Below are 21316 nucleotides of genomic sequence, written 5' to 3'. Positions count from 1 at the left end.
GCAGGTACTGTAATACTGGCCATATAGCTGGGCACCCAGCTTTCCAAAATCTTCCCATTTATATAGCAACACATTTACAAACAGGAGTCTTGGGAAAGCTCTGTAATGGCAGCCACATAGGCCAGAACACTGCTTTCCAAGACTCTGCATAAACACTTCTCCCATATTATTGGTAACTAATTTTCCATTCAGTATGAGAAAGCTGGATGAACACCCTTTCAGGATGCTGTAATAACGGCTACGTACTTAGAAAGCTGGGTGCTCAACAAATCTGTTCATGTAGATAATGTAGATCATATCCTAGAACAGTCGCTCTTGCATTCAGGAATCAGGGAAAGCTGGATGTCGTTGCTGTAACAGTATCCCATCTTGGTTGTCACCCATCTTTCTAAAGACACTGCACAGGTGCAGGGTTTCCCAACCAGAGCGCCTCCAGCTGTTGCAAAACTACAATTCCCAGCATCCCAAGACAGCAGAAACAGCCATATAGTTGGGCACCCAGCTTTCCAAGATCTTCCTAGCTACAGTGACACATTTATGTACAGGAGTCTGGAAAAGCCCTGTGCTTTCAGTAATGGCAGCCACACAGACCATCACCCAGCTTTGCAAGACTCTGCATGAACACATCTGCCTATATCTCCACTCACATCATTGTGCATTTTTTTCCCATTCGGAAGAATGAGAAAGCTGGGTAACCGTCCCTTGGGGATGCTGTAATAATTGTTACGTACTTAGAAAGCTGGGTGCTCAACAAATCCCATGATTTCGCATTCGGGAGTCTTGGAAAGCTGGGTAACTGTACTGCAACGGGATCACCACCTCTGCCTAATACAGTGTTTCCCAACCAGAGCGCCTCCAGCTGTTGCAAAACTACAACTCCCAGCATCCCAAGACAGCAGAAGCAGCCATATAGTTGGGCACCCAGCTTTCCAAGATCTTCCCAGCTACAGTGACACATTTATGCACAAGAGTCTGGAAAAGCCCTGTGCTTGCAGTAATGGCAGCCACACAGACCATCACCCAGCTTTGCAAGACTCTGCATGAAAAAATCTGCCTATATCTCCACCCACATCATTGTGCATTTTTTTTCCATTCGGAAGAATGAGAAAGCTGGGTAACCATCCCTTGGGGATGCTGTAATAATTGTTACGTACTTAAAGGGGCACTCCGGTGAAAACCTTTTTTCTTTTAAATCAACTGGTGGCAGAAAGTTAAACATATTTGTAAATTACTTCTATTAAAACATCTTAATCCTTCCAGTACTTATTAGCTGCTGAATGCTACAGAGGAAATTCCTTTCTTTTTGGAACACTGATGACATCACGAGCACAGTGCTCTCTGCTGACATCTCTGTCCATTTTAGCAACCGTGCATAGCAGACGTGTGTCAAGGGCAGCATGGTGGCTCAGTGGTTAGCACTGCTGCCTTGCAGTGCTGGGGACTTAGGTTCAAATCCCACTAAGGACAACAATAAATAAAGCGTTATTATTATAATAACGTCAGCAGAGAGCACTGTGCTCGTGATGTCATCAGAGAGCATTCCAAAAAGAAAAGAATTTCCTCTGTAGTATTCAGCAGCTAATAAGTACAGGAAGGATTAAGATTTTTTTTAATAGAAGTAATTTACAAATATGTTTAAACTTTCTGACACCAGTTGATTTAAAAGAAAAAAGGTTTTCACCGTAGTACCCCTTTAAAAAGCTGGGTGCTCAACAAATCCCAGGATTTCGCATTCAAGAGTCCTGCAAAGCTGGGTTACTATCCTTTGGGGATGCTGTAATAATTGTTACGTACTTGGAAAGCTGGGTGCTCAACAAATCCCAGGATTTCACATTCGGGAGCCTTGCAAAGCTGGGTTACTGTCCTTTGGGCATGCTGTAATTGTTATGTACTTAAAAAGCTTGGTGCTCAACAAATCCCAGGATTTCGCATTAAGGACTCTTGCAAAGCTGGGTTACCGCCCCTTGGGGGATGCTGTAATACTTTTTACGTACTTAGAAAGCTGGGTGCTCAACATGATTTGGGAATCTTGGAAAGCTGGGTGACTGTGCTGTAACAGGATCACCACCTCTGCCTAATTCAGCGTTTCCCAACCAGAGCGCCTCCAGCTGTTGCAAAACTACAACTCCCAGCATGCCCGGACAGCCGAAGGCTGTGTTGCTAATATAACTGGGAAGATTTTGGAAAGCTGAGTGCCCAGCTATATGGCCAGTATTACAGTACCTGCAAGGTTACTTATCCAGCTTTCCTAAACACCTGAATGGAAAGATCCTTTCAATTTAGCGATATGGGGTAGACAATGGGTAACAATGCAGAGTCTTGGAAAGCTGGGTGACTGCCTCTGTGACGGCCATGACTGTTCCCGCAGTCGTTCACCTTGTACCGTAGCTGCTCTCGGTCCGGTCACACTAAAGGTAGTGTTTCCCAACCAGGGTGCCTCCAGCTGTTGCAAAACTACAACTCTCAGCATGCCCGGACAGCCGAAGGCTGTCCGGGCATGCTGGGAGTTGTAGTTTTGCAACAGCTGGAGGCACCCTGGTTGGGAAATACTCTGCTCCCATAGTATTGGAGAAGTAGGAACATTGTTCACACTTTATTTTTGTGTGTTTTTTTTTACTGCAATTTTTAATGTTTTTTTTTTGCTAAATTGAGACAAAAAAAATTGCGCTATTTTTGCCGTGAACCCAGCCTAAGATAGATGGTTAATCATACTGGATCATCTCCGGCGGTCTCGCTCCGTACACTGATCCCCTCCCCCCTCATCCCCCAACCCCTCCAAATTCCTTTCAATCGTCCATACATAACATAGAAAAAAAGTAGCTGGTATAAAAATGTGTCTCTAGGTGGCGCCGGCGGTGCTCTTGGAGCGCAGCGGGTACTCGTCTCTGCTGCTCTTGCACCGCTTCACCATCCGCCGCTCCTTGTCGAACATCTTCTGCAGCTTTAAGGCCAGCTTCTTGTCCTCCTCCTCCTGGCGCAGCTTCTTTTCCGTTTCGCGCCAGATCCGCTCGAACCCGCCCTGACCGGCGCCCCCGCCCGCCCGGCAGGTCACCCGCAGTCTCTTGAAGGCGCCGTTCCTTTCCAAGTGTTTGGTTTTACAGCGTCTCTTTTGCCCCCGGCGCTGCGGGGGGTAACCGATGTTTTCCACGGCAGCGGTGGCGGCGGCAAAGCCGGTGCCGTTCGGTAGCCCCATGGGCTGAGCGTTCTTTTTCTTTGGCGCCCGCTTTAGCGCCGGCGGCTTCATGGGTTTGGCTAACAAGCACTTGCACTGGGGGATTGTCTTTTTGTTGGAGGTCAACCGGGCGGCCAGACGGGTCTTGGTGCCCACTTCTAGGAAGTCTTTGTCGGTGACGGGTTCGGGGCGGGGGTCTTTGCCATGAAGACACCCGCTGCAAGCTAGGGGCGGGGTCACCAAAGCCGCCTCCTGACTGGAAGAGGGTACAAGTCCGGGGTCCGCCCCAGGTTTAGCCTGGAGATCCGCCACCTTCTTAGCGGTGGTCCCGATGCTGCCCTCTTCGGCGGGTGTGGTCAGGGTCCCTTTGGACAGAGTCCTCTTCATCTGCCGGTCCTTGAACACCTGCTCCCACTTCTTCAGGATGACCGGGCTGGCCTCGTAGCTGGTGGGCTTCTGCAGGTTTCTCCGCAGGTTCCTCGGGGTGGACTTGATGATGACCGGGCTCAGGACCTGCCCGTCCGGGAGCCTCTTGGGTGGGGTGCAGGGGGAGCAGACGATGGGCTTGAAGTGGTTCAGCTCCTCGGAGATGCTGTCGTTGCTCTCGGGGCTGATGGATCTCTCCGGCTTGTGCAGGGGGGTGAAGGAGTTCAGGGCGGTGATGGTCACTCGTCTCTCCGAGGTCAGGACCGGCGCTGAGAAGGAGCGGCTGTTCTCGGTGGAAAGGAGGACGCCGGTGAAGACACCCAAACCACCGACACCAGGGAACACCTGTAGGAAGAACCAAGAACATTCAGAGATCCCCCATAACAGTGTCCTCTACAGATCCCCCATAACAGTGGGTCCTCTACAGATCCCCCATAACAGTGCGTCCTCTACAGATCCCCCATAACAGTGTGTCCTCTACAGATCCCCCATAAGTGTGTCCTCTACAGATCCCCCATAACAGTGTGTCCTCTACAGATCCCCCATAACAGTGCGTCCTCTACAGATCCCCCATAACAGTGTGTCCTCTACAGATCCCCCATAAGTGTGTCCTCTACAGATCCCCCATAACAGTGTGTCCTCTACAGATCCCCCATAACAGTGTGTCCTCTACAGATCCCCCATAAGTGTGTCCTCTACATATCCCCCATAAGTGTGTCCTCTACAGATCCCCCATAACAGTGTGTCCTCTACAGATCCCCCATAACAGTGTGTCCTCTACAGATCCCCCATAACAGTGTGTCCTCTACATATCCCCCATAACAGTGTGTCCTCTACAGATCCCCTATAACAGTGTCCTCTACAGATCCCCCATAACAGTGTGTCATCTACAGATCCCCCATAACAGTGTATCCTCTACAGATCCCCCATAACAGTGCGTCCTCTACAGATCCCCCATAAGTGTGTCCTCTACATATCCCCCATAACAGTGTGTCCTCTACAGATCCCCCATAAGTGTGTCCTCTACAGATCCCCCATAAGTGTCCTCTACATATCCCCCATAACAGTGTGTCCTCTACAGATCCCCCATAACAGTGTGTCCTCTACAGATCCCCCATAACAGTGTGTCCTCTACATATCCCCCATAACAGTGTGTCCTCTACATATCCCCCATAACAGTGTGTCCTCTACATATCCCCCATAACAGTGTCCTCTACAGATCCCCCATAACAGTGTATCCTCTACAGATCCCCCATAACAGTGTATCCTCTACAGATCCCCCATAACAGTGTATCCTCTACAGATCCCCCATAACAGTGTGTCCTCTACAGATCCCCCATAACAGTGCGTCCTCTACAGATCCCCCATAACAGTGCGTCCTCTACAGATCCCCCATAACAGTGCGTCCTCTACAGATCCCCCATAACAGTGCGTCCTCTACAGATCCCCCATAACAGTGCGTCCTCTACAGATCCCCCATAACAGTGCGTCCTCTACAGATCCCCCATAACAGTGCGTCCTCTACAGATCCCCCATAACAGTGCGTCCTCTACAGATCCCCCATAACAGTGCGTCCTCTACAGATCCCCCATAACAGTGCGTCCTCTACAGATCCCCCATAACAGTGCGTCCTCTACAGATCCCCCATAACAGTGCGTCCTCTACAGATCCCCCATAACAGTGCGTCCTCTACAGATCCCCCATAACAGTGCGTCCTCTACAGATCCCCCATAACAGTGCGTCCTCTACAGATCCCCCATAACAGTGCGTCATCTACAGATCCCCATAACAGTGTGTCATCTACAGATCCCCATAACAGTGTGTCATCTACAGATCCCCCATAACAGTGTGCCATCTACAGATCCCCCATAACAGTGTGCCATCTACAGATCCCCATAACAGTGTGCCATCTACAGATCCCCCATAACAGTGTGTCATCTACAGATCCCCCATAACAGTGTGTCATCTACAGATCCCCCATAACAGTGTGTCATCTACAGATCCCCATAACAGTGTGTCCTCTACAGATCCCCCATAACAGTGTGTCATCTACAGATCCCCATAACAGTGTGTCATCTACAGATCCCCCCATAACAGTGTGTCCTCTACAGATCCCCCATAACAGTGTGTCATCTACAGATCCCCCATAACAGTGTGTCCTCTACAGATCCCCCATAACAGTGTGTCCTCTACAGATCCCCCATAACAGTGTAATCTACAGATCCCCCATAACAGTGTGTCCTCTACAGATCCCCCATAACAGTGTGTCCTCTACAGATCCCCCATAACAGTGTAATCTACAGATCCCCCATAACAGTGTGTCCTCTACAGATCCCCCATAACAGTGTGTCCTCTACAGATCCCCCATAACAGTGTAATCTACAGATCCCCCCATAACAGTGTGTCCTCTACAGATCCCCCATAACAGTGTGTCATCTACAGATCCCCCATAACAGTGTGTCCTCTACAGATCCCCCATAACAGTGTGCCCTCTACAGATCCCCCATAACAGTGTAATCTACAGATCCCCATAATAGTGTGTCCTCTACAGATCCCCCATAACAGTGTGTCCTCTACAGATCCCCCATAACAGTGTAATCTACAGATCCCCCATAACAGTGTGCCCTCTACAGATCCCCCATAACAGTGTGCCCTCTACAGATCCCCCATAACAGTGTATCCTCTACAGATCCCCCATAACAGTGTAATCTACAGATCCCCCATAACAGTGTGTCCTCTACAGATCCCCCATAACAATGTCCTCTACAGATCCCCCATAACAATGTCCTCTACAGATCCCCCATAACAGTGTGTCCTCTACAGTAAGACATTACCTTGGTTTTCTGTGGTTGGGGTCTCCTGCGGCCCTGGGCAGGGGGGAGGCTCTCGGTCACATGATCGCTGCAGCTCTGACTACGTTCCAATCTGGACTGAAGACTCCTGGAGAAGAGAAGGACAGAAAACACACAAAGGGTTAAGAGCTGCGTCAGGTGACGACTGATTATCCAGAACATCTGATCTCGGACGGAACGTTCTGGATGATCAGAGACGCCATGAATTGCGCCGCTATATAAAGAGTCACTGAGAGCGGCCGCGGTTTATTACCATGATAGAGAGGTGAAGGGGTTGGGGTTGGTTTTGGAGACGAATGCGGATCGGTATGATGTCCTGCGGGGGAAGGGCTCCTCGTTCTCGGAGTCTGACAGCGGCTGAGGCTGCGGAGGAGAGATATACGGTTGTGTGTGACCACATGGGAGTGCAGGGAGCTGTGTACACAGAACGGCTGATAACACTGATCTCCACCACTCACCGCATCCTGACTCGTCCTGGATGTCGCTTTCTCTTCCATCTCTCGGCTTCCGACGGCCAAATCCTCCGGCGCTCGCCTCTCCGGAGCCGGGTCGCCATTACCCTGCGGACACAAGAACAGGTCATAGGCCCAAGAGCTGACAGTCCATCACAGACGTCAATGGGGAGAACCAGCGCAGCAACACAGGAACGACATCTGCAGCTCTGGAGACGAAATCAGTACAGCAGTCAGTACAGGATTCTTGGGGGTCATAGGGTCAGAAGAGGATTCGTAGGGTTTCATAGGGTCACATAAGGGTCAGCAGAAGACTTTTGGAGGATTATCGGGGGGGGGGGGGGTTATAGGATCACATTAGGGTCAGTAGGATTCTAGGGGTCATAGGGTAATATTAGGGTCAGTAGAGGAAACTCTGTGTGTCAAGGTTACATTAGGGTCAGTACAGGATTGTTGGGGTGTCATAGGGTCACATTCAGATTAACAGAGGATTTTAGGGGGTCATAGTGTCACATTAGGGTCAGTACAGGATTCCTGGGGGTCATAGTGTCACATTAGGGTCAGTACAGGATAATTGAGGTGTCATAGGGTCAGAAGATGATTCTTGGGGGGGGGGGGGGGTCATAGGGTCAGTACAGAATTATTGAGGTGTCATAGGGTCAATAGATGATTCTTGGGGGTCATAGGGTCACATTAGGGTCAGTACAGAATAATTGAGGTGTCATAAGGTCAATAGATGATTCTTGGGGGTCATAGGGTTCACATTAGGGTCAGTACAGAATTATTGAGGTGTCATAGGGTCAGTAGATGATTCTTGGGGGTCATAGGGTCACATTAGGGTCAGTACAGAATTATTGAGGCATTATAGGGTCAGTAGAGGATTATTGGGGTGTCATAGGGTCACATTAGGGTCAGTACAGGATTCCTGGGGGTCATAGTGTCACATTATGGTCAATACAGAATTATTGAGGTGTTATAGGGTCAGTAGAGGATTCTTGGGGCTCATAGGGTCACAGTAGGGTCAATACAGAATTATTGAGGTGTCATAGGGTCAATAGATGATTCTTGGGGGTCATAGGGTCACAGTAGGGTCAATACAGAATGATTGAGGTGTTATAGGGTGAATAGATGATTCTTGGGGGTCATAGGGTCAGAAGAGGATTCTTGGGGGTCATAGGGTCACATTAGGGTCAGTACAGAATTATTGAGGCATTGTAGGGTCAGTAGAGTATTATTGGGGTGTCATAGGGTCACATTAGGGCTCAGTAGAAAATTCTTGGGGGTCATAGAGTCACATTAGGGTCAATAAATGATTATTGGGGTGTAAGGGCTCGTTCACACGGCCGTCTGCCCCCGTTATTAATCCGTTTGATCATTTTTAAACAAGTAGCAAACGGCTGTAAAATAATCCCATTGATGTCGCTGGATTTTATTTACAATCCTTTATCACCCGTTTGCTTCCTGTTCCGTTTTCTTTTTTTGACGGGGGGAAAAAAAAGGTGCAGACAGTATTTTACCTCCAGTCAGAAATAACGGATTAGAAACAGATATACCATGAATTTAACATTGAAGTCTATGGGAATCGGATGAACCTTTAAAAGGGTACTCCGCTGCTCAGCGTGTGGAACAAAATGTTCCGAACGCTTAGAGTCGGGAGCTTGTGACATCATAGCCCAGCCCCTCATGACATCATGCCCCGCCTCCTCAATGCAAGTCTATGGGAGGGGGCGTGACAACTGTCACGCCCCCTCCCATAGACTTGCATTGAGGGGGCGGGACGTGATGTCATGAGGGGGTGGGTCTATGACGTCATAAGCTCCCGGTGCCGGCTCTAAGCGTTCGGAACATTTTGTGAATGTGAGACCCGATGCGATCAATCCCTCAGCCCCTGTACTACAACCCCCATCATGGAACAGACTCTATGATGGGGGTGGTAGTAGTACAAACACTAATGTAGCCTCACCAGCCAGAACTACTACACCATTTATGAAAACAAGTCTGCTCCATGATGGGAGTAGTAGTGGTCCCGGCTGCGGGAGTCTTTAGGCAGCTGACTTTTCATACTAACGGATCAATAACGGATCATTCTTTTGCATTCTTTAGTAATACGGTCCGTTTAGGAGGCGGTGACGGAAGAAAAGCGGGACGGAAGACAACGGCCGAGTGAACGTAGCCTAATAGGGTGACATTAAGGTCAGTATAGGAATCTGGGGGTGTCATAGGGTCAGTAAAGGATTCTTGAGGTGTTATTGGGTCACATTAAGGTCAGTAGAGATGTTTTTTCTTTGTCATAGGGTCACAGAAGTTCAGTGTAGGATTTTTGAGGTGTCGTAGGGTCACATTAGAGTCAATAGAGGATTATTGTGGGTCATATGATGACATTAGGGTAAATAGCTGATTATTGGGGGTCTTAGGGGCACTAGAAGATCCTTGGAGTGTCATAGGGACAGAAGAGGATTAATGGGGGATATAGGGTCACATTATCGTCAGAAGAGGATTAATAGGGGACATAGTGTCACATTAGGGTCAGTACAGGATTCCTGGGGGTCATAGTGTCACATTAGGGTCAGTACAGGATTCCTGGTGGTCATAGTGTCACATTAGGGTCAGTACAGGATTCCTGGTGGTCATAGTGTCACATTAGGGTCAGTACATGATTCCAGGGGGTCATAGTGTCATATTAGGGTCAGTACAGGATTCCTGGGGGTCATAGTGTCACATTAGGGTCAGTAAAGGATTCCTGGTGGTCATTGTCACATTAGGGTCAGTACATGATTCCTGGGGGACATAGAGTCACATTAGGGTCAGTAAAGGATTCCTGGGGGTCATAGTGTCACATTAGGGTCAGTCCAGGATTCCAGGGGGTCATAGTGTCACATTAGGGTCAGTAAAGGATTCCTGGGGGTCAAAGTGTCACATTAGGGTCAGTACAGGATTCCTGGGGGTCAAAGTGTCACATTAGGGTCAGTACAGGATTCCTGGCGGTCATAGTGTCACATTAGGGTCAGTATATAATTCCAGGGGGTCATAGTGTCACATTAGGGTCAGTACAGGATATAGGGGGGGGGGGGGAAATAGTGTCACATTAGGGTCAGTACAGGATTCCTGGGGGTCATAGTGTCACATTAGGGTCAGTACAGGATTCCTGGGGGTCATAGTGTCACATTAGGGTCAGTACAGGATTCCTGGGGGTCATAGTGTCACATTAGGGTCAGTACATTATTCCAGGGGGTCATAGTGTCATATTAGGGTCAGTACAGGATTCCTGGCGGTCATAGTGTCACATTAGGGTCAGTAAAGGATTCCTGGTGGTCATTGTCACATTAGGGTCAGTACATGATTCCTGGGGGACATAGAGTCACATTAGGGTCAGTAAAGGATTCCTGGGGGTCATAGTGTCACATTAGGGTCAGTCCAGGATTCCAGGGGGTCATAGTGTCACATTAGGGTCAGTAAAGGATTCCTGGGGGTCATAGTGTCACATTAGGGTCAGTCCAGGATTCCAGGGGGTCATAGTGTCACATTAGGGTCAGTAAAGGATTCCTGGGGGTCAAAGTGTCACATTAGGGTCAGTACAGGATTCCTGGAGGTCAAAGTGTCACATTAGGGTCAGTACAGGATTCCTGGCGGTCATAGTGTCACATTAGGGTCAGTATATAATTCCAGGGGGTCATAGTGTCACATTAGGGTCAGTACAGGATATAGGGGGGGGGGGGGGGGAAATAGTGTCACATTAGGGTCAGTACAGGATTCCTGGGGGTCATAGTGTCACATTAGGGTCAGTACAGGATTCCTGGGGGTCATAGTGTCACATTAGGGTCAGTACAGGATTCCTGGGGGTCATAGTGTCACATTAGGGTCAGTACATTATTCCAGGCGGTCATAGTGTCACATTAGGGTCAGTACAGGATATAGGGGGGGGGAGGGAAATAGTGTCACATTAGGGTCAGTACAGGATTCCTGGGGGTCATAGTGTCACATTAGGGTCAGTACAGGATTCCTGGGGGTCATAGTGTCACATTAGGGTCAGTACAGGATTCCTGGGGGTCATAGTGTCACATTAGGGTCAGTACAGGATTCCTGGGGGTCATAGTGTCACATTAGGGTCAGTACAGGATTCCTGGGGGTCATAGTGTCACATTAGGGTCAGTACAGGATTCCTGGGGGTCATAGTGTCACATTAGGGTCAGTACAGGATTCCTGGGGGTCATAGTGTCACATTAGGGTCAGTACAGGATTCCTGGGGGTCATAGTGTCACATTAGGGTCAGTACATTATTCCAGGCGGTCATAGTGTCACATTAGGGTCAGTACAGGATATAGGGGGGGGGAGGGAAATAGTGTCACATTAGGGTCAGTACAGGATTCCTGGGGGTCATAGTGTCACATTAGGGTCAGTACAGGATTCCTGGGGGTCATAGTGTCACATTAGGGTCAGTACAGGATTCCTGGGGGTCATAGTGTCACATTAGGGTCAGTACAGGATTCCTGGGGGTCATAGTGTCAGAAGAGGATTATTATAACGTCACACGTGTCTGGTTACGTCACGGAGTCCCGTGGGATGTGTCAGGACGTCACCGGTCGTTCTATCACGTCACCGCCGGGGGGCTCTCTCAGGACACCGGGGGGCTCTCTCAGTCTTCCCCGGTGGGTGTGACCCGGTTACCTGGGCCGTCGCTCTCCGGGACATGCCGAGCGGGAATCACATCTCCATCCACCGAGCCATCACCGGATATCCGCCCGCACCGCGGCTGACGTCACACATGTGCAGGACATCCGCTCGGCCACAACTGACGTCATTATTTTCCCCGATTTTTTGACCGCAGGTGACGTCACCGGACGGCCACACAGTGCTCTCATCACGTGAGCAGGCGTGTACGGGGCCCGTCACGTGAGGTGGGCGGGGGTGTGTATCGAACTCCGGATTGGACGCTCTCCCCCCGCCTCCTGCGTGCAGGATGATTGGCATTGGTCACGTGATCCGAGACTGCCAGTGACTGTCTGAGGCTGACAAGGCATGCCGGGACTTGTAGTTCTATTGTGTATGTACAGTACAAGCGTTTACAATACTGAGGAGTGGGGGATCGGGGCGGGGAAATACAAGTTATGTCTGGGGTATCACACATATAGTTACGAGCTTAGATACAGCAGCTGAGCAGACAGTATCAGACATGATAGGATTTGATACAGCAGCTGAGCAGACAGTATCACACATGATAGGATTAGATACAGCAGCTGAGCAGACAGTATCACACATGATACGATTAGATACAGCAGCTGAGCAGACAGTATCTCACATGATAGGATTAGATACAGCAGCTGAGCAGACAGTATCTCACATGATAGGATTAGATACAGAAGCTGAGCAGACAGTATCTCACATGATAGGATTAGATACAGCAGCTGAGCAGACAGTATCTCACATGATAGGATTAGATACAGCACCTAAGCAGACAGTATCACACATGATAGGATTAGATACAGCACCTAAGCGGACAGTATCACACATGATAGGATTAGATACAGCACCTAAGCGGACAGTATCACACATGATAGGATTAGATACAGCAGCTGAGCAGACAGTATCACACATGATAGGATTAGATACAGCAGCTGAGCAGACAGTATGGCTGGGTCCACACTACGTTTTGTCCCATACGGGAGCGCATACGGCAGGGGGGAGCTAAAAGCTCGCGCTCCCGTATGTCACCGTATGCGCTCCCGTATGTCATTCATTTCAATGAGCCGACCGGAGTGAAACGTTCGGTCCGGTCGGCTCATTTTTGCGCCGTATGCGCTTTTACAACCGGACCTAAAACTGTGGTCAACCACGGTTTTAGGTCCGGTTGTAAAAGCGCATACGGCGCAAAAATGAGCCGACCGGACCGAACGTTTCACTCCGGGCGGCTCATTGAAATGAATGGCATACGGGAGCGCATAGAAAGGCATACGGGAGCGCGAGGTTTTAGCTCCCCCCTGCCGTATGCGCTCCTGTATGGGACAAAACGTAGTGTGGACCCAGCCTATCTCACGTGATAACTTTGATACAGCACCTAATCGGACAGTATCACACATGATAGGATTAGATACAGCAGCTGAGCAGACAGTATCACACATGATAGGATTAGATACAGCACCTAAGCAGACAGTATCTCACATGATAGGATTAGATACAGCACCTAAGCAGACAGTATCTCACATGATAGGATTAGATACAGCACCTAAGCAGACAGTATCTCACATGATAGGATTAGATACAGCACCTAAGCAGACAGTATCACACATGATAGGATTAGATACAGCACCTAAGCAGACAGTATCTCACATGATAGGATTAGATACAGCACCTAAGCAGACAGTATCTCACATGATAGGATTAGATACTTAGGTTCAACAGACAGGATCACACAAGATGATTAGATAAATTAGCTAAGCGGACAGTATCACATGATAGGATTAGATACAGCAGCTGAGCAGACAGTATCACACATGATAGGATTAGATACTTAGGTTCAACAGACAGGATCACACAAGATGATTAGATAAATTAGCTAAGCAGACAGTATCGCATATAGTAGGCTTAGATACAGCAGCTTAGCAGACAATATCACACAGGATATTATTAGATACAGCTGCTCAGCAGTGCAGTATCACAATAGGATTAGATACAGCTCAGCAGACGGTATCACACAATAAGCCTAGATACAGTGACTCAGAAAACAGTAGTACACCTAATATGCTTAGATACAGTGACTGCAAAAAGTATCACACATAATAGGCTTAGATACATCAGCTCAGTGGATAGTACAAAAATGGTAAGGAAGCTTGCTTCAGGAAACTGAGCTGCTGTATCTAATCCTACCATGTGTGATACTGTCTGCTAAACTGCTGTATCTAATCCTACCATGTGTGATACTGTCTGCTAAACTGCTGTATCTAATCCTACCATGTGTGATACTGTCTGCTAAACAGCTGTATCTAATCCTAGTATGTGTGATACAGTCTGCTGAACTGTATCTAATCCTATATTGTGTTATACAGTCTGCTGAACTGCTGTATCTAATCCTATATTGTGTGATACAGTCTGCTGAACTGCTGTATCTAATTCTAATCCTATATTGTGTGAGACAGTCTGCTAAACTGCGGTAATTAATCCTAGTATGTGTGATACAGTCTGCTGAACTGTATCTAATCCTATATTGTGTGATACAGTCTGCTGAACTGTATCTAATCCTATATTGTGTGATAAAGTCTGCTAAACTGCTGTATCTAATCCTAGTATGTGTGATACAGACTGCTGAACTGTATCTAATCCTATATTGTGTGATAAAATCTGCTAAACTGCTGTATCTAATACTAGTATGTGTGCTACTGTCTGCTGAACTGCTGTATCTAATCCTATATTGTGTGATACAGTCTGCTGAACTGCTGTATCTAATCCTATATTGTGTGATACAGTTTTCTGAACTGCTGTATTTAATCCTACCATGTATGATACTGTCTGCTGAGCTATGTATCTAATTTAATCATGTGTGATACTGTCTGCCCAGCTGCTGTATCTAATCCAGTGTTTCTGAACCAGTGTGCCTCCAGCTGTTGCAAAACGACAACTCTCAGCATTGCCTGGACTCATATAACGGTATAATGACCTACCTGCTGTGGTGTCATGGCTGATAATATATAAGGACACTGATATAACGGTATAATGACCTACCTGCTGTGGTGTCATGGCTGATAATATATAAGAGGACTGATATAACGGTATAATGACCTACCTGCTGTGGTGTCACGGCTGATAATATATAAGGGGACTGATATAACGGTATAATGACCTACCTGCTGTGGTGTCATGGCTGATAATATATAAGGACACTGATATAACGGTATAATGACCTACCTGCTGTGGTGTCATGGCTGATAATATATAAGGACACTGATATAACGGTATAATGACCTACCTGCTGTGGTGTCATGGCTGATAATATATAAGGACACTGATATAACGGTATAATGACCTACCTGCTGTGGTGTCATGGCTGATAATATATAAGGACACTGATATAACGGTATAATGACCTACCTGCTGTGGTGTCATGGCTGATAATATATAAGGACACTGATATAACGGTATAATGACCTACCTGCTGTGGTGTCACGGCTGATAATATATAAGGACACTGATATAACGGTATAATGACCTACCTGCTGCGGTGTCATGTCTGATAATATATAAGAGGACTGATATAACCGTATAATGACCTACCTGCTGCGTAGTCATGTCTGATAATATATAAGAGGACTGATATAACGGTATAATGACCTACCTGCTGTGGTGTCATGGCTGATAATATATAAGAGGACTGATATAACGGTATAATGACCTACCTGCTGTGGTGTCATGGCTGATAATATATAAGGACACTGATATAACGGTATAATGACCTACCTGCTGTGGTGTCATGGCTGATAATATATAAGGACACTGATATAACGGTATAATGACCTACCTGCTGTGGTGTCATGGCTGATAATATATAAGGACACTGATATAACGGTATAATGACCTACCTGCTGTGGTGTCATGGCTGATAATATATAAGGACACTGATATAACGGTATAATGACCTACCTGCTGTGGTGTCACGGCTGATAATATATAAGGACACTGATATAACGGTATAATGACCTACCTGCTGCGGTGTCATGTCTGATAATATATAAGAGGACTGATATAACCGTATAATGACCTACCTGCTGTGGTGTCATGGCTGATAATACATAAGGACACTGATATAACGGTATAATGACCTACCTGCTGCGTAGTCATGTCTGATAATATATAAGAGGACTGATATAACGGTATAATGACCTACCTGCTGTGGTGTCATGGCTGATAATATATAAGAGGACTGATATAACGGTATAATGACCTACCTGCTGTGGTGTCATGGCTGATAATATATAAGGGGACTGATATAACGGTATAATGACCTACCTGCTGTGGTGTCATGGCTGATAATATATAAGGACACTGATATAACGGTATAATGACCTACCTGCTGTGGTGTCATGGCTGATAATATATAAGGACACTGATATAACGGTATAATGACCTACCTGCTGTGGTGTCATGGCTGATAATATATAAGGACACTGATATAACGGTATAATGACCTACCTGCTGTGGTGTCACGGCTGATAATATATAAGGACACTGATATAACGGTATAATGACCTACCTGCTGCGGTGTCATGTCTGATAATATATAAGAGGACTGATATAACCGTATAATGACCTACCTGCTGCGTAGTCATGTCTGATAATATATAGGGGGACTGATATAACGGTATAATGACCTACCTGCTGTGGTGTCATGGCTGATAATATATAAGGACACTGATATAACGGTATAATGACCTACCTGCTGTGGTGTTATGGCTGATAATATATAAGGGGACTGATATAACGGTATAATGACCTACCTGCTGTGGTGTCATGGCTGATAATATATAAGGGGACTGATATAACGGTATAATGACCTACCTGCTGCGGTGTCATGGCTGATAATATATAAGGACACTGATATAACGGTATAATGACCTACCTGCTGTGGTGTCACGGCTGATAATATATAAGAGGACTGATATAACGGTATAATGACCTACCTGCTGTGGTGTCATGGCTGATAATATATAAGAGGACTGATATAACGGTATAATGACCTACCTGCTGTGGTGTCATGGCTGATAATATATAAGGACACTGATATAACGGTATAATGACCTACCTGCTGTGGTGTTATGGCTGATAATATATAAGGACACTGATATAACGGTATAATGACCTACCTGCTGTGGTGTCATGGCTGATAATATATAAGGGGACTGATACAGTGGGGCAAAAAAGTATTTAGTCAGCCCCCAATTGTGCAAGTTCTCCCACTTAACCCCTTGGGGACGGAACCCATTTTGACCCTAGAACGGGAGCATTTTTTTGCACATCTGACCACTGTCACTTTAAGCATTAATAACTCTGGGATGCTTTTAATTATCAATTTGATTCCGAGATTGTTTTTTCGTGACATATTCTACTTTATGTTAGTGGTAAATTTTCGCCGATACTTGTATCATTTCTTGGTGAAAAATTCAAAAATTTTATGAAAAAATTGTAAATTTTTCACAAAATTTTCAAACTCAAGCTTTTTCAGGGACCAGTTCTGTTTTGAAGTGGATTTGAAGGGTCTTCAAATTAGAAATACCCCACAAATGACCCCATTATAAAAACTACCCCCCCCCCCCCCCCCAAAGTATTCAAAATGACATTCAGTAAGTGTGTTAACCCTTTAGGTGCAAATTGAAGGAGACAATTCAAAATCTTCATTTTTTACACTCACATGTTCTTGTAGACCCAGTTTTAGAATTTTTACAAGGGGTAAAAGGAGAGAAATCTTCCTAAAATTTGTAACCCAATTTCTCTCGAGTAAGAAAATACCTCATATGTGTATGTAAATTGTTCGGCGGGCGCAGTAGAGGGTTCAGAAGGGAAGGAGCGACAATGGGATTTTGGAAAGTGAGTTTTTCTAAAATGGTTTTTGGGGGGCATGTCGCATTTAGTAAGCCCCTATGGTGCCAGAACAGCAAAAAAAAAAACAACCACATGGCATACTATTTTGGAAACTACGCCCCTCAAGGCACGTAACAAGGGGTCCAGTGAGCCTTAACACCCCGCAGGTGATTGAAGACTTTTCGTTAAAGTTGGATCCGTAAATTTTTATTAAATTTTTTTTACAAAAATGCTAGTTTTTTTTTTACAAGTGGTAACAGGAGAAAATGCCCCCCAAAATTTGTAACCCCATCTCTTCTGAGTATGGAAATACCCCCATGTGTGGACGTCAAGTGCTCTGCGGGCGCACTACAATGCTCAGAAGAGAAGGAGTCACATTTGGCTTTTGGAAAGCAAATTTTGCTGAAATGGTTTTTGGGGGGCATGTTGCATTTAGGAAGCCCCTATGGTGCCAGAACAGCAAAAAACAAAACAAAAACAAAAAAACAAAAAAAACACATGGCATACTATTTTGGAAACTACACCCCTCAAGGAATGTAACAAGGTGTACAGTGAGTCTTAACACCCCACAGGTGTTTGACAAATTTTCACTAAAGTTGGCCGTGAAAATGAAAAATTAGATTTTTTTTCACTAAAATGCTGGTGTTACCCCATATTTTTTATTTTCACAAGGGGTAATAGGAGAAAAACCCTCCCAAAATTTGTAACCCCATTTCTTCGGAGTATGGAAAATACCCCATATGTGGATGTAAAGTGCTCTGCGGGCGAACTACAATGCTCAGAAGAGAAGGAGCGCCACTGAGCTTTTGGAGAGAAAATTTGGTTGGAATAGAAGTGGGAGGCCATGTGCATTTACAAAGCCCCCAATGGTGCCAGAACAGTGGACCTCCCCACATGTGACCCTATTTTGGAAACTACACCTCTCACAGAATTTAATAAGGGGTACAGTGAGCATTTACACCCCACTGGCGTTTGACAGATCTTTTCAACAGTGGGCTGTGCAAATGAAAAATTTAATTTTTCATTTTCACTGACAGATCTGTGGAACAGTGGTCTGACACCTGTGGGGTGTAAATGCTCACTGTACCCCTTATTACATTACGTGAGGGGTGTAGTTTCCAAAATGGGGTCACATGTGGGGGGGGGGTCCATTGTTCTGGCACTATGGGGGCTTTGTACACACACATGGCCTTCAATTACGGACACATTCTCCCTCCAAAATCCCAATGGCGTGCCTTCTCTTCTGAGCATTGTAGTTCGCCCGCAGAGCACTTTACATCTACATATGGGGTATGTTCTTACTCAGAAGAGATGGAGTTACAAATTTTGGGTGGCTTTTTTCCTATTCTCTCCTGTGAAAATGAAAAATTTAGGGTAACAGCCGCATTTTAGTGAAAAAAAAATTTTTTTTTTCATTTTCACACCCAACTTCGTATCCAAATCCTAATTTGTTAAACACCTGTGGGGTGTAACTATACCCCTTGTTACATTCCGTGAGGGGTTTAGTTTCCAAAATGGGGTCACATGTGGGTATTTTTTTTTTGTTTATGTCAGAACCGCTGTAAAATCAGCCACCCCTGTGCAAATCACCAATTTAGACCTCAAATGTACATAGTGCGCTCTCACTCCTGAGCCTTGTTGTGCGCCCGCAGAGCATTTTACGCCCACATATGGGGTATTTCCGTACTCAGGAGAAATTGCGTTACAAATTTTATTCCTTTTACCGCTTGTGAAAATTAAAAGTATGGGGCAACACCAGCATATTAGTGTAAACAATTAAATTTATTTACACTAACAGGCTGGTGTAGACCCCAACTTTACCTTTTCATAAGGGGTAAAAGCCCCCCAAAATTTGCAACGCAATTTCTCCAAACAGAGTGTTTCCAGCTGTTGCGAAACTCCCAGCATGCCTTGACAGTCAGTGACTGTCCAGCAATGCTAGGATTTGTTGTTTTTCAAGGGGTATATGTATATGTAGTTTATATTGTTTAGTGTAGTGTAGTGTGGTAGCCCTTGGGGGGTGTAGTGTAGTTGGGGTGTTGCTTCAGAATATAAGGGATTCATTTAACCCCTGTCACTCGTGACGCCAGGGTGATGGTTAATACGCTGAGGTAAATCTTCGGCCTATCGCCACCCTTCCCAGGAACGATAGGTGCGTGCGGTACATCCAATTAACAGCAACAGTCTTAGCAATACAGTCTCTATACAGCTCAGCAATGATTGACAGATGCTGAGGACCATTGACTTATCCAAAGAGTTATTAGATTTAGGATTTTTGCAGAGATCCATCCGGATTTAGGGGAATATTTAGGTCCGGTGATCTTTCTGAGGTAATAGGGATTGAAGTAACTCACAGTTTTTAGAGATGGCCGTTGCCGCTAGGCTTAGGCCTGGTTACTGCTGACGACAGCTGTGCAGATCCGTCCTCATCAGCAGCCCACGAGGAAAGAGCTAATAATGGCCGCCGCTCCCTTATATGGGCAGGGGCAGGGCCGTTTTGGATTGGTCCGTGTCAGCTGTCACTCACCGTTACAATGCATGGTGGGTGATCACATCAAGGGGACCTCCAAAGGTCCTTAAAGGGGTACTCCGCCCCTGGCATCTTATCCCCTATCCATAGGATAGGGGATAAGATGTTAGATCGCCACGGTCCCGCTGCTGGGGACCCCGGGGATCGCCGCTGCGGCACCCCGCCATCATTACTGCACAGAGCGAGTTCGCTCTGTGCGTAATGACGGGCGATACAGGGGCCGAAGCAGCGTGACGTCATGGCTCCGCCCCTCATGACATCACGGCCCGTCCCCTTAATGCAAGTCTATGGCAGGGGGCGTGACGACCGCCACACCCCCTTCCCATAGACTTTTATTGATGGGGGCGGGCCGTGACGTCACGAGGGGCGGAGCCATGACGTAACGATGCTCCGGCCCCTGTATTGCCCGTCATTACGTGCAGAGCGATCTCGCTCTGCGCAGTAATGATAGCGCGGTGCCGCAGCGGGGATCCCAGGGCACCCCAGCAGTGGGACCAAGGCGATCTGACATCTTATCCCCTATCCTTTGGATAGGGGATAAGATGTCTAGGGGCGGAATACCCCTTTAAGCAAAGCCATAGAGTTTCTACCTGATCACGTGACCCGTAGGTCCTGCTACGCTCCACACAGGTAAATAACCAAATATATACAGTTTCTATACCTATAGCTATACAAATATCAAATAGAATTACTATATATCTACTGACTAAGTGAGAGGTGACAAGGGGAAGACTAGACAAGAGGGACCCAGACGTCCTAGGGACTCTGGCTATGGGGACCTCTATAAAGGTAACGTATAGGATACGGTACCGGGACACCACAGTAGTGTTTTTGGGGTACATTCACACGTTCAGGTTTACAGTGAGTTTCTCACTGGGAGTTTGAGCTGCTGTTGTTACTTAACTCAGTGTTTTGCAACCAGTGTGCCTCCAGCTGTTGCAAAACTAGAACTCCCTGCATGTACTGTCTCTCAGTGCATGCTGGGAGTTGTATTTTTGACACAGCTGGAGGCACACTGGTTGCAAAACACTGAGTTAGAACACAAACTCTGTTTCACAACCATGATATAACGGTATAATGACCTACCTGCTGCGGTGTCATGGCTGATAATATATAAGAGGACTGATATAATGGTATAATGACCTACCTGCTGCGGTGTCATGGCTGATAATATATAAGGGGACTGATATAACGGTATAATGACCTACCTGCTGTGGTGTCATGGCTGATGGTCCTGAGGTCCAGGCTGGTCTGGGATCTGTGGTCTTGTACTGATCCTATGTATGTCGCCTGGTACATGCCTGCACATGTCTGCAAGATG

The 21316-nt window shown here is 46.6% G+C and overlaps 1 protein-coding gene across 2 annotated transcripts; it reads right to left on the bottom strand.

Annotated features, from left to right (window-relative positions):
• Nucleotides 1–2759: 2759 nt before the first annotated feature.
• On the bottom strand, nucleotides 2760–21301 carry RNF169 (ring finger protein 169). 2 transcript variants are annotated; one of them, XM_056560281.1, is made up of 5 exons: nucleotides 21204–21301; nucleotides 6909–7010; nucleotides 6704–6813; nucleotides 6433–6538; nucleotides 2760–3943 (listed from the first exon to the last, which is right to left on the bottom strand). In XM_056560281.1, exons 1-5 carry the CDS (start codon nucleotides 21216–21218, stop codon nucleotides 2840–2842), a joined length of 1437 nt encoding a protein of 478 aa, XP_056416256.1. In that variant the 5' UTR covers nucleotides 21219–21301; the 3' UTR covers nucleotides 2760–2839. The 2 variants fall into 2 exon arrangements, with proteins under 2 accessions (XP_056416256.1, XP_056416255.1); XM_056560280.1 differs by lacking the exon at nucleotides 21204–21301 and adding an exon at nucleotides 11568–11841 and having other exon boundaries at nucleotides 2761–3943.
• Nucleotides 21302–21316: the final 15 nt, after the last annotated feature.

Source organism: Hyla sarda, chromosome 2 (assembly GCF_029499605.1).
Source record: "Hyla sarda isolate aHylSar1 chromosome 2, aHylSar1.hap1, whole genome shotgun sequence".
NCBI classification, from domain to species: Eukaryota; Metazoa; Chordata; class Amphibia; order Anura; family Hylidae; genus Hyla; species Hyla sarda.
The sequence above is the reverse complement of the archived record's forward strand: the minus strand, read 5'-3'. Positions and strand labels throughout refer to the sequence as shown.